The sequence below is a fragment of the Schistosoma mansoni genome, chromosome 3 (assembly GCF_000237925.1).
Source record: "Schistosoma mansoni strain Puerto Rico chromosome 3, complete genome".
Taxonomy (NCBI): Eukaryota; Metazoa; Platyhelminthes; class Trematoda; order Strigeidida; family Schistosomatidae; genus Schistosoma; species Schistosoma mansoni.
The window spans coordinates 25641103-25654229 of NC_031497.1; the positions used below are offsets into that span (position 1 = coordinate 25641103).

The 13127-nt window shown below is 36.8% G+C and overlaps 1 protein-coding gene across 1 annotated transcript; it reads right to left on the minus strand.

Moving 5' to 3' along the window:
- Positions 1 to 657: 657 nt before the first annotated feature.
- Positions 658 to 8045, minus strand: Smp_177010 (putative mk-ser/thr/tyr interacting protein (mk-styx); the record flags this gene model as incomplete). Its single annotated transcript, XM_018799774.1, has 5 exons — positions 658 to 801; positions 2964 to 3010; positions 5876 to 5967; positions 6981 to 7129; positions 8037 to 8045. The coding sequence occupies 5 exons, from the start codon at positions 8043 to 8045 to the stop codon at positions 658 to 660; spliced, it is 441 nt and encodes a 146-aa protein (XP_018651530.1).
- Positions 8046 to 13127: the final 5082 nt, after the last annotated feature.

Genomic DNA, 13127 nt, shown 5'->3' on the forward strand with positions numbered 1-13127 from the left:
AATGTCAAGACAATCCTACTGTATGGAGCTGAAACGTGGAGAACTACTACATCCATTGTCAAGAAGGTACAAGTATTTATAAACAGTTGTTTACACAAAATACTCAACATTCACTGGCCGGATACTATCAGCAACAGCCTTCTGTGGGAGAGGACAAACCAGCTTCCAGTTGAAGAGGAAATTAGAAATAGACGTTGGAAGTGTATAATACATACCTTAAGGAAATCATCAATGTGCATTACAAGGTAATCCCTAATTTTGAATCCGGGAGGGAAGCGGAAAAGAGGAAGGTCAAAGAACACATTACGTTGGGAAATAGAAGCAGATATGAAAAGGATGAATAACAACTGGAACGAACTGGAAAGGAAGGCCCAGGGCAGACTTGAATGGAGAATGATGATCAGCGGCCTTTGCTCCTCGACGAGGAGTAACAGGCGTAAGTAAGTAAGTAAGAGTATGAAGCTCTTAGATCCTTGTATGGGCTACTGTCTGAACTAAGTATCTGATCTAGAAACACCGCCTAATTTATCCCCGATAAATATTTGTATTAAACCTTGCCATAATGTTATTACTTGTCATTATAAAACATCTAACAGAAAAGAAAGAAAGTCAATCCGATTTCCGTTATATTTTAATATGTTATCATAATTTATAATTTCATCTATCATAATATTCATCTTCTGTTAATGGAATCACTTTATCAGTACGTTGTAATTGATATTCAAATTCAGCTAATTGTATCATAAAATTCCAACTTGGTTGCATAGGTATACATATCTTTCGTAAATACATCCATGCATTCTACAAAAAATTTAATAGAATGAAATAAATGAGTTGAATTCAGTAAGAAAGAAGAAACAATAAGACAAGATAAAACTGAATAACTAAGGGTTGTGGGGATTGTTGAATTGTAATTGAGATCATGAACTGATCAATGTTAGACTACCATTGGAAACCTGGAAGCACTGGACGGCCGTTTCGTTCTAGTACAGGACTCCTCAGCAGTGTGAATCTACGATTCCTCGTTTGAACCCAGGACCTCCAATCTTGTGTGTGAACGCCTAACATCTAGACCGCTGAGCTGGCACCTAACTGTATAAGGTGTAAGACAGTTGCCAACCGAAGACACTAAAAGATGGTCGCGCAACTTATTAAATTGATTGAAGTTAGACATTAACACCTCTGGACGTCAGCCCAGTGGCCTAGAGGTTAGGCGTTCGTGCGCAAGACCAATGGTCTTGAGTTTTGATCCTGAGTGAGGATTCTCGGATACGCACTGCTGAAGAGTCCTGATCTAGGACGAAAAGACCGTCCAGTGTCTCCGGCTTTTCAATGGTAGTCTAACAACGATCAGTTCTTGATCTCGACTACAGCCAACTATCAGTAGATTTGTCTGTTCACTGATTGATCTCATGGAAACTGTATCGGCACAAACTGAATTTATAAAAACAAATTTTCATAGTTTGATAGTTTGTCAGTATCCTGGAAGGTAATACATCATGTTTTACACTACAACTATGAAGCGTGGCCTCTATTAGTATTTAATCGTAGTTATCTTCAAAGGATTGCTTACATATCTTGCGACAATTAAATGAACAGTGCTTAGGCTAGACCTTAAACACAAATTGGTTGATAAACAATAGAATCTGTATCGACTGAGCTTGTTGAGTTATGTATTACCTATGACTAACCACCCACAATCTTGATATGATATCTGCTGATGTATGGGTAGGTTGGAAGAAAGTTAATATTCGATAATCTAAAACGTGGCATCAGTAAACAAATCCATGCTTGTGAATTAAGGCTATATTGAGGCAATATGCACAGTATGCACATATGCCAATTAGAGACTGACCAGTTGCAGTCCTAACAAATCGATGGGAAGATTCAAACAAACAATACAAAATGAATTTAAATTCATTGTTAATTAAACAAAACAATTTCGGTAGGTGCAGACTACCTGGTTGGTGTCCGTGTGCCCATCATAATCAGTGAATCGAGACGTTAGGCGACAGGGCTCAAAAGCCGGCCTCACTGGATTGGGGGCATTCATTCATTTCCTTATCTTATACCTTGAGTATTAAAATGACCTAATATTTTCCCTTTTAAAAGTTTCAGTCACCAACTACTTACTTACTTACGCCTGCTACCCCTCACGGAGGAGCATAGGCTACCCACCAGAATTTTCCATCAGTCACCTATGCCTAATAATTTATGTTACCACCAATACTGTTACTACTTTTATTACTCTGTCATTTATCTTAATAACTAAGTCTCCCTGTAATGATGTGGTACAACAACTTAAATTTGTATACATATCCGTCATGTTCTACGTCGCTCATTGTACTGAACTAGAATACAAGTAGGGACAAAATCACAGAACATATACTAAAATCTGAAAATCATAAAATAAATACTTAATTTGCAAAATGTCAATCAATTGGCTCAAACTTGACTGTTCCTTATGCAAATGTCAATCAGTCGGCTCAGACCTTACTGTTCCTATGTTTCCACACCAATCATCCTTTGTTCTTGTTGTCTTTTCTTTGATCTTCTTAACTTTCTGCCTCCAGGCATTTCACTTTCGATTCATGATATATACTACTTATAGATTCACTTGGTGTTGTTTACTTATATCTTCCTATTGTTATTTAGTACTACAATTGATCAGTCTCTTGTTGGCATATGTGCATCCTGTACAGACTGCCTCGATATAGCCTTAATTCACAAGCTTTATAAGCAAAGATGGAAGCGAATTGTACTGGGTTCGAGTTACAGAGTGAACATCACCTCTGAAGTGCAGGTACATTCAGCTGATGAGTCCCAAATACGACGAAACGCGCATCTTTGATTCCACTGCTAAGCACTATCCATACTATTTCTATCTGTTGACATCAGTAGCATACACCACATTCATGATTAACTACTAACATTCTTATAAGTTCAATTCTATTTAAACTTACTTTTAAACTCATCATTTCATATTTAATCAAATATGCAATTGCAATTACTATGGATTGATTAAATATCTGGTTTGAAACAATTAAAACACAATGGCCTCTCAATCGTTTCTCCTCTAAAATAAAAAAAATTTAGATCAGTAGGAAGAACTTTCGTCTAAATTAGAGTGAATAGTTTCACAGTATTTGGGCGCCGAGTTGATGTCAGACATTAAAATACGAAGAAGAAGATGTATTTGTAAAATCTCAGCGAATGAATTTGAAGTAAATCCAACGTTCCGCCTGATAATCTGGTCTTACATTAACTCGGCGCCCAAAATTTAAAAAAAAATAGGACGTATGCTGATTTGTTGTGGTCTTATGTCAGGCTTTCTTATCACGTGAATTATCCACTAATCGAAATATGACTTGTGTAATCTTAACACTGTACCAAATCAATGACGTTCAACTGGTATGTGCAGTCTAGCGTCCTTATTAGACCCTTGTCCGCCTAGCCCTTCCATTTCAGTCCAGAACACCAATTACAGCTCCTGCTATGCGAATCTATGAGATCTGATCCACAAAGCAGTGGAGCATCGTGAAGATATGAAGTCCCATGGTAGCCGGTGACCAACGATTGATTAATACGCCATTTGTTCCCTTAGAATACTGGAGCCCATGTTCACCATTGGTTTGGAATGAGGGTTTTCCAACTCCCCTAAATGAACTCACTGTGTCCACTGGCCCGGTTAAAGCGCCGAACATTCGCCTTTTGTCCTCTCAATTTCGTAAACAACACTAATGCCACGAGAAGGCAGTGAGTAGGACTTCGCTGGTAGAGGCTATGTACGTGTGGCCATGTGAGAGCATTTGAAGTGGGAGAGCGAACTTTCCACACTCTAGGCCGTACCAGGGCCGTTTGGGGGCTTTTAAAAGCGATGGATGATTGGCTACAGTTCAAAGGTGATGCAACAAGTAAAATATTGATTCAAAAGTTATACATGACATTTTAGAGAGCTTTCAATGAAGGAAAACTATAACTAATATTTTTCCATGATTTTGATAGTGATATTAAAACTAAAACGCTAGTTATCTAGACTAGTCACCTTTTTCTGTGTTCATTAGTTTGATCACTCATGTGAAGCAAATCACATTGGGCAAAATTTATATTTCTGTGCTTTTGAACACCCTCCAGAGTAGTCAAGGGAATGGCTTGATCAAAATAGTAACTTTCTGTTAAACTCTGTGAGGATCAAAGTCTTCCATACGACGCAAAGGAAAAGTATTCTAATTAAATAATTTAAGGTATACATGAAAAGAAATCTACCCATCTTCTCTTACATTAGTTAGCCTAAAATCTGATAAGTCAGTTTTAATTTTTTATTATGAACTGACATATTTTGGCTTACATTCTTACAGCTTTCTGCTTTTTACTTTCACAACTTTAATTCTGAGATGGTGGAGAAGATTTGTAGCTCAGGTGGGTGACTTTGACGTAGGTTTGCTCTCTGAGCTGGATGATTTGGTGATGTCGTTCAGAAGAAAGATGAAAGCTCTACGACCAAGCCATCTAGCTCAATGAACAAACCTACATCAAAATAACTTAAATTCTCTTTTATTCAAGTATTATTGTATAATTATTACTATCAGTATCCATAACTTTTCAACTACATGTAGAATCTAGATAGCCTTCATTCTTTTGTATTATAGCCTACTTAATTCAAAACGCTCAATAAGTTACGTAACCTTTCATTTAGCGTTTAGTATGATCTGAAACTACATTAACATTTCTCTCACATTACGCTATCTATATTTATTCTGATTATCAACCACACAATTTCAACTAACGCATAAACTTATTCAAGTTAACACGGTCTGTTAGTCATCTTGATATTGACTATTTTATTTTACGAACAATCTTGAATTCATATGTCACAATTTCGTAACATATTCGTCTTAAACTTGACCACTTCTTTGGATCATTAACATGAAAGTATGACTTCAGAACCTGAAGAGAATTTATCTAAACGAATATTCTTCTATCAGAAGAGGGGTTTTGTGGATATTTTAGTAATTTTGTAGTTGAAATCGTAAGTCAATTGGAGCTAGACCACCATGGAAAACCTGGAAGCACTGGACGGCCGTTTTTTCCTGTTGTGTGACTTCTCAGCAGTGCGCATCCACGATCCCACCTCGAGTGATTCAAACCCAGGACCTATCAACATTTAACATTTTTCGTATATCTGCCTTCTAATATGATGGGGGGGTATTAGTTACATAGGCCCTTATCTTATCATTTGACTTATTGTGTAAAGACGATATCACCAAGAATACTTCTCATTTAATGTACATGTCTGATCACAGTTCGAGATATCGGTTGTTGTTAGTAAGGGGGTAAGTGCTTTATACGGTTACGTTGTTTAAGCATTGAGTTCAGTTTACTGGATCCAAATATTCAAGCCATATTGTATAATTTCCTTTATATAAAAAAACTTATACTTAGTCCTTGAGAACCATAAAAAAATTGGAAAGAAACGAAAGGGGATCAGTTTACAAAACGGTCATTAGAGTTGAAATTTCTTGTAATATTACTTATGTGTAGTGCTTGAAGATTGACTGCTATTTCATTTATCACGTTTAATATGAACTCGATTTAAGTTAATCACGATTTGTTTTAGAAAAATTTACTTTTTCTGGTTAGCATTTTCTTAGCGAGTTGGTTTTGTACGGGATGCGGTCGCTAACCCCATGCCCAACCCTTTTCCTTTATCCGGGCTTGGGACCGACAGTAGCCCCCGGAGGAGCTACAGGTGGAGTTCTAGAAAAATTTATTATTTATATATTTTCACGCATAATTATCTCGTGACAGCAGCACATTTCATTCTTTAGACTGAAAAATTAATCATAATGGTAACTACTAGAAAAAATAAACTTACGAATAAAATCACAAACGTCATCCAAAAACGATAACAATTCACCATTATCAGATGGTTGGATATTGAACATAGAGTCTTTACAATTCTGGTATCTAATGACAATTGAAGAAAAACCCATAGTATTCATGTGATCCAGCCAGTATTTAATACCATATACATAATAGCACATCAAAAAAGTTACTGATGCATTTCTAGTTCATTTGTCACTGATTTACACAAATTTAAGAATAACGACTGACGATTCATCGTTTAATTTACAAGTGATAGGTTTAAATAACGACCAAGTATTGAAAAATGCTGATGACATACAACCCATCGCATTTTAACACCAGTTTATTAAACACTAAAATTATCAATCAGTCGCTGACTCATGTCTAAACCAATAAGTTATTCAAAACATGAATTATTGTCACAGTGGCATATGTGGTTCCTGGGTAGACTATATTAGTAGTCGTGATCGCATACTTCAATCAAAGCACCAGAAAATACAAAAACTGCGCAGTATTATTCGAGTACTATCAGTTAGGTTTTGACAATGAAATCGGATTAGAAGAATAATCTCAAGAATTTGAAAGATTATATGACACTTAAAGCATGCGAAATTCCAAACTATTCCGATAGGTATATTCGTTGGTTTATTATATTTTTCTTAGCAGTCGTGACATCAACGCACTTTGAGAGATTCTGTTCACAAATTATCTATCTAAATAAACAACAGAACCTGACACACATTCCACACCGTCGACTAGATTACGATAAGAAATCTGTCTTAAATGTCTTCATTAGGAAATACATAAAACAATCCATTAAATCATCTTACTTAGTACATATTTTGCTGAATAAAATTTGCTAAAGCTTTGTTCAAATACCCTATTTGTAAGCTGATACAGATACACTAAGGCATATTGTATCAAGAATACTACAAACACATGAAAAAAAATGCGAGAAGTGTCGAACTACCATCAAATTTGGACAGGAAAAAACCATCCTACATTTAACTCTTTCATGTAACTCAATTTTCATTGGTTTATTGTAGCGAATTTGGTTAAGTTAAAACAACAATGATGAAAAAATAATGAAATCAGTCTATCATTCACAAACCTACATAGGATCATCATTATCTAATGCATAATTTATATGTGCTACAATATTCATTTGTCTATGAAGTTTACGATCACTAGCATGTTGAATTGTGCCAATGTATAAAACATTTGGTAAAACTTCCAAAGGGTAAGTAGAAAATGATTCAAGCTCCTTAAAATATAAAATTTTTGAAAAACAAATTGCGTTATCATTTTTATAAATTATTAGTTATTATTTTATAAAAAAAGTTTTGAATTAGCTTTGTAGCTTTAAAGTAAATCATTTAATAAACATTGCACAGTGATGCACACCTTGTTAATTTTTTATGAAACTAACTAACTAAAGGTGATCAGTCATTAGTCTTGACTACTTATCAGGAATATATACGTGAAAAACTTTTGCGTTCATAAAATAACCAGTTTAATGTCCCCTAGCTTACCAACTTCTGCTCACAATCGAATACAAAATTCATTATCGTTCTTTTTTTATAACCTTTAGAGCATATTGAGTTCAACACAGCAAACAGTTTGGTGACCTTCATATTCAATTAAGTTATTCTTTAAATCCGTTAGATATAATAGCGTTGATGAGCGTATAACTGTTCTTTAGACAAGGTATGTAAATTATGCTGTGAATTTCTGTTAAAACGTTTTTCAGCATACTACCACTTCACGCAGTTTTAGGTAAATACTTTTACTAGTTTTTCCATACTTTTCTGAACTTCAAAAGGCTTAGTGTCACCTAATTAACTACTATCCTTTTGTTTAATTAAGGTGGTTGCAAAATTTTTTTTATATAATACTTATTTTTATTACTGATTAGAGATATGTAAGCTGCATGAAAATGATGTGCTGTATTTATCCGACTGCTTGTACTAGAACAGTGACACTCGATGATAAACCATCAGGTCGTGAGTTCGTATCCCGTTTGGTTTACCTCAGTTTAAATAACTAAGAATAATCTTTTAGCAAAGTTGGACTTCCTGAACTCAATCGTTTAATCACAAATCTCACACTACTTTTCTAGATAAAACCATCTGTTTTTGATAGTGTAGTATCTTGTACTACTTCACACTTACATCATTCATCCTGGTTTTTGTACATACTTTAATAACTCGAACAGCATGTGATTATCAAGTTGTTTTTAATTCTACAGTGACCCTACTCTTTTCGCAGGAAATTGTGATTCCCAGCAAATATACGTCTTATATTCATGTCTTCATAATTCCATTGCCTATGCGCATTGTATGCACGTTTTTCACTCAGAATTTTACTCAATGCTTGAGTGTCACACTAAACTAGATCTTTTCTCAGTTATATTGACGCTTGTAGTGAATAGTATAAGTGAGTTGACACGTTTGTTTTATCCGCTTCGCTTTAGTTTTCCTGATTGTCATTTCAGTGTATGCATAAATGATTGTTTGAAGCAAACCTTCCGACCATAATCCACGTTCGGAGTCCCATTACCGTCAACGCACAAGCGTAGTTAGCCTAGATATAATATAAAGGATCACACGGAATATTTATGTTCATGGCACATTCTTTCATTCAAATCGGAGTTAGATAATTGGGACACTACAGTAGAAACAAAAATATAATAGACATTAGTGACAGTCACAGTCTCAAAATTGTAAAATATGGTCTTACTCGTGGTAAGTACAATGTTTTATCACTTCTCATGTACGGATATAGACGAGTAAATGTCTCAAATCCTCCTAAACATAAAACTAAGATAAACTATTGAAACTTCGTTTACAAACCTTCGAGTATCTTTACTAAATTTCGGCTCCCGTTATCATGCAAAAGCTTTGCAGCTCTTACTGCATCCCCTGAACGATTCAATAATTTAAATAAGAGAAATCATAGGTACACCTTCTGAGTCCAATGATGATGTATTCCCATCATAAACAATGAGATTCCATATGCAGTCAAGTTCTGCTTCATAAGGAATTCTAAAAGAACAACCATTCAACTAATTAATTAGTTAAAACGCCTAAGTACTCTTTTTAAATTTTTAGCTGTTATAATATGTGATTTATTATAGTCGTCAGCAGTTCGTGAGTCTTAAGCACATCAAATGAATATATGTAGGATTATTACCAAACAAGGCACAATAACACGGATCACTTATGAAGACGTGAGTAAATTTCTGATTCAAGATGTTATACAGTTCACTTGGTTTTATAATCTCTAGTTTGGCCATGTTGAAATAACGCGTCCAAATAGTTATGACTATCAAGGTCAAATAAAGTCAAATGGTTCAAATGGTTGAAGACGGAATAGAAGAAGCTTTCGCTTAACGGGCTTCCGTGTCTAGTAGCAGTGGATCACCAATACCTCCAGGCAAAAACCTAGGTATATTAAGGATAATAGAAGAAAAAAGAATTTGGTAAATCAAAATAATATGTTATCCTTATTCCGTAAGAATAGGTCAAGTTTCCTCTTAAAAGACTCATGAGAAGTCGCTTGGAATAGCTCAGTCAGCAGCGAATTCCAGCATTTGACAACTCTCACGGAGTAGAAAATGTGTCTGCAGTCTGTTCTGCTATGTTGGGTCACCAGTTTCTGAGTGTTACCTCTTAGGTTAGTGTTGTGACTAAGCTTAAGAAGATGTTTAAGGGGATGATCAGAAGTATTAAGGATACTGTAAGTCATAAGAAGGTCACCTCTAAGAAACCTGTACTCCAACAGGTAAAGGTTAAGTGATTGGATGGGCTCTTCGTGAGGTTTGAATTTGAGTCCCCGAACTGATTTCGTGGCTCGATGTTGGATACGTTCCAGAGTGTCCTTATCCTGTTGGGATGGAGGGAGGAAATACTATGTTTCCGTAATCTAAGTGGGGACGAATAAGACTGTTAGAGATTATGTGGAAGGTTCTACCGTCAAACTGGCCAAAAATGCGCTTCAATGTTATTAGTGCACGGTTTGCTTGAAAGGCGTTTTTGTCACAGTTCGCATACAACTTCAGGTCGTAGGGTGCCAACACTCCTAAATCTTTTTCGACTTGGGGAACCTCTAGAGAGGAGTTACCTAAGTTGTAACTATAGTCTGCAACATGTCCCAGATGGACTACTTTGCACTTTGAAGTGTTGAAGGTAAGTCCGTTGTCGTCTGCCCGACATTGAAGTCGAGTCAGATCCCCCTGAAGTACTAGTATATCCTCTTGGTTGTGTATCTCTCTTCGAAGTTTCACATCATCAGCAAAAAGCAATAAGTCAGATGAAACTTGTTGAGGAAGATCGTTAATGTAAATCAAGAAGAGAAGAGGTCCTAGTATTTAGCCCTGGAGGACCCCACTGGGACACTCCATAGCCTGAGAGAGAGTGAAGTTAACCCTAACCTTAAAATGTCGGTTTTCTAGATATGAAGTGAGCCAGTCAATCAGAGAGGGTTTGATACACAATCGTCTTCAGTAACAAAGATAGTAGGCTACTGGGTCTGTGTTAATCCTGACAGTTTGATTTCCATTAAAAGTTCATCTCCTTCATGAAAATCTTCACAGATGAGTCTGATACCATTTGTTCAGGTTTTAGCGGTAAAAAAATCCTCAGAATCAAACTCTGGGTACCTGTTGTATCTTCAAGGTAAGGCGTTCCGAGTATTAAACAATCGATGAGAAGTACGGGACCCCACCCGTAGTTTATTAGATCGCGGTTTGTGAACCTTATTAGGGTTGAATGGAGCAAAACAAGACATATTAACACCTAAATCATAATTCAATATATGAAATGCAGATATAAGGTCAGTAGGCGACCTCACAATACAGGGGGAATAGGTTTAGACGTTTCAAACGCTCATCGTAAGGGAGTTTAGAAAGACCCTTCATTAATGTTGTCCGCACAAGGTGGACACTCAAATGAGTTAGTGTCCTTTGTCAGACATGGGTTAGCTGCTTGAATACAGTATTCTAATTGTGGTCATATGAAGGTGGGATGTAAAATTTGAAACATCTCGTCAAAGCATTTGAGTGCTCGGCAAAATGACCAGCCTTTGGAGCAGCTGCGTTGCAGTACGCGGTTGTTTTCAAGTCATGGTTTATTATTACTCCTAATCTATATATTCTTGAATGCGTGGAAGAGATGTACCATCAAGAGTTTAATGGTAACTATTACCGTGTCTGATGTGAATGTGCACTCTCTTCCTGGAATTAACTTCTGAGCCCCAACCACGAACTTATCTAACTAATTCGTTCAAGTCAGCTTAGAAATGAAAAAAATCAGCGTCACTTCGTATTGTTCTCTACATTTGGACATCAGCCGCAAACAACAATGTCGATAACTTAAGCAATAGCGGTAATTCATTGACGTAGAAATGGAAAAGTGGGGGACCTGAGAGGGTGCCTTAGGGGCCTTGGATCTTACAAGACTTGAGGTTAGTGATAAATGAAAGAACAATTTCCTCAGACACATGTACAGATCCTATGGTTTGTATCTCGGTGTAATTAGGACAAGTAGTTGTAACACTACACGTAGAGTAGACTTCCATAAAATAGTTTGAAAAAGTCTCAGCTTTATGCCGATCTGATGCATCTAGTAAACCTGAATTTTCATGTAACGGTACCGCGGGAATACAACCACTACGTTTTGTTTGCCGGTTAACGTACGAAAGTAATCGCTCCGAAAAAGCACGGCTATCATATGCCAACCATCGTTCGTAAATGGTATGAAATTGAGCTGTAGTCTTTTTACATATATTCCGGAATTTTACATTCGCACTTAAATGATGCCTGTCCTGTTGACAGGAATAAGTCCCAGAAGTGTTTTCTACGCTTCAACAACTTATGGGTTCCCTTGCTAATCCGTGGAGGGCGATGTGATAGCCTACGTGTTGACCATGGGATAAACGGTGATGTTACGGACTCGAATGCATCCTTAAACTTATTCCATTCGCCTTCGATCGGTCCATCAGCATCAATGAAGATAGCACAGTCTCTGATTGCTGGAATATTACTCTCCAGATATTGAGACGGGATGGAGCAGATACAAACTGTATACCATATGTCCTTAACTTAAAGTAAAGCATAACATGATCACTATTCCCTAGCGGTGGAAGGTGCTGAATGTCGATGACATCCTCGCAGTGGTTTGTGAGGACAAGGTCCAGCAATGATGGGTCATGTTCCGAGTCCAGCTGGTATGTGTTGCGTAGAAGTCTTCAATGATGAGACAACATTATGCCTTACTCCGACAACAGATGTGTCTTATGATGAAGTCGTTGGCAAGACAACACGGACTACGATATATTTCCCCCATAGTCAATAACCCGTTTCCACACTTAATTGTACAACTTGTTACCTCACATGTACCACTAACATGCGCCTCTGATATGATTGATTGTATGCGAAAGTGGTCCCTAACACATAACATTATGCCTCCTCCTCTACAACTTATAACTCTATCACTTTTAGTACAGATGTAGTCCACCATGATGGGAGAACAGTTGATATCTACAGCGAGCCAAGTTTCTGTGAAAACAATTATATCGGGATTTCATTCATCCACCATCAACCTTAGTTTGAACTACGAGCATTCGTGTAGCACACATCTGAAGTGTTTTGAGAGTCATACGTTCTACTCATACAGGTCTCGGAAGCATTGGCTTCCGATACATTCATCTAATTTTGGAGGTCTCATTTTTAATCAACTAATGAGGGTTACGCCCGTCTTATATATTTGCCCACATGTGTAACTGCACGTTGCATTATTCCCTATCCATAAACATCACTTGGTTATTACAATTAACATTCTATTGCCGTCACACTGAAAGTAAGAATATGCAGTTTGGAGCTCGTATCTCAAGGATACATTCTTACTCATCACATCCAAGTCAGTGTGAATAATTAGTTTGGGCGACGTATTTGGAGTTTGCTCGATTTGGACAGTGGTGGTGTTGCACAATGTATCAAGTCGAAGTGGCTTAATTGTTGACCGTGTATAATAAACATTATTCGACTGAAGAAATACATCAATGACCAGAGAGGTATATGGTTAGATAAATTCTGGGTACGTCAATCTGTGGCGTGCAAGTGATTGGCCCGTGTTGGTTGTTCTTGATCTTGATAACGTTCTGAAAACTATTTAACACCCAGTGATCTTTCCGATAAATGGTTTGGCTAGGGCTCAGTGACATTTCACCAGTCCTACAGTTGTGCCTGGAGACTGGAATTATTT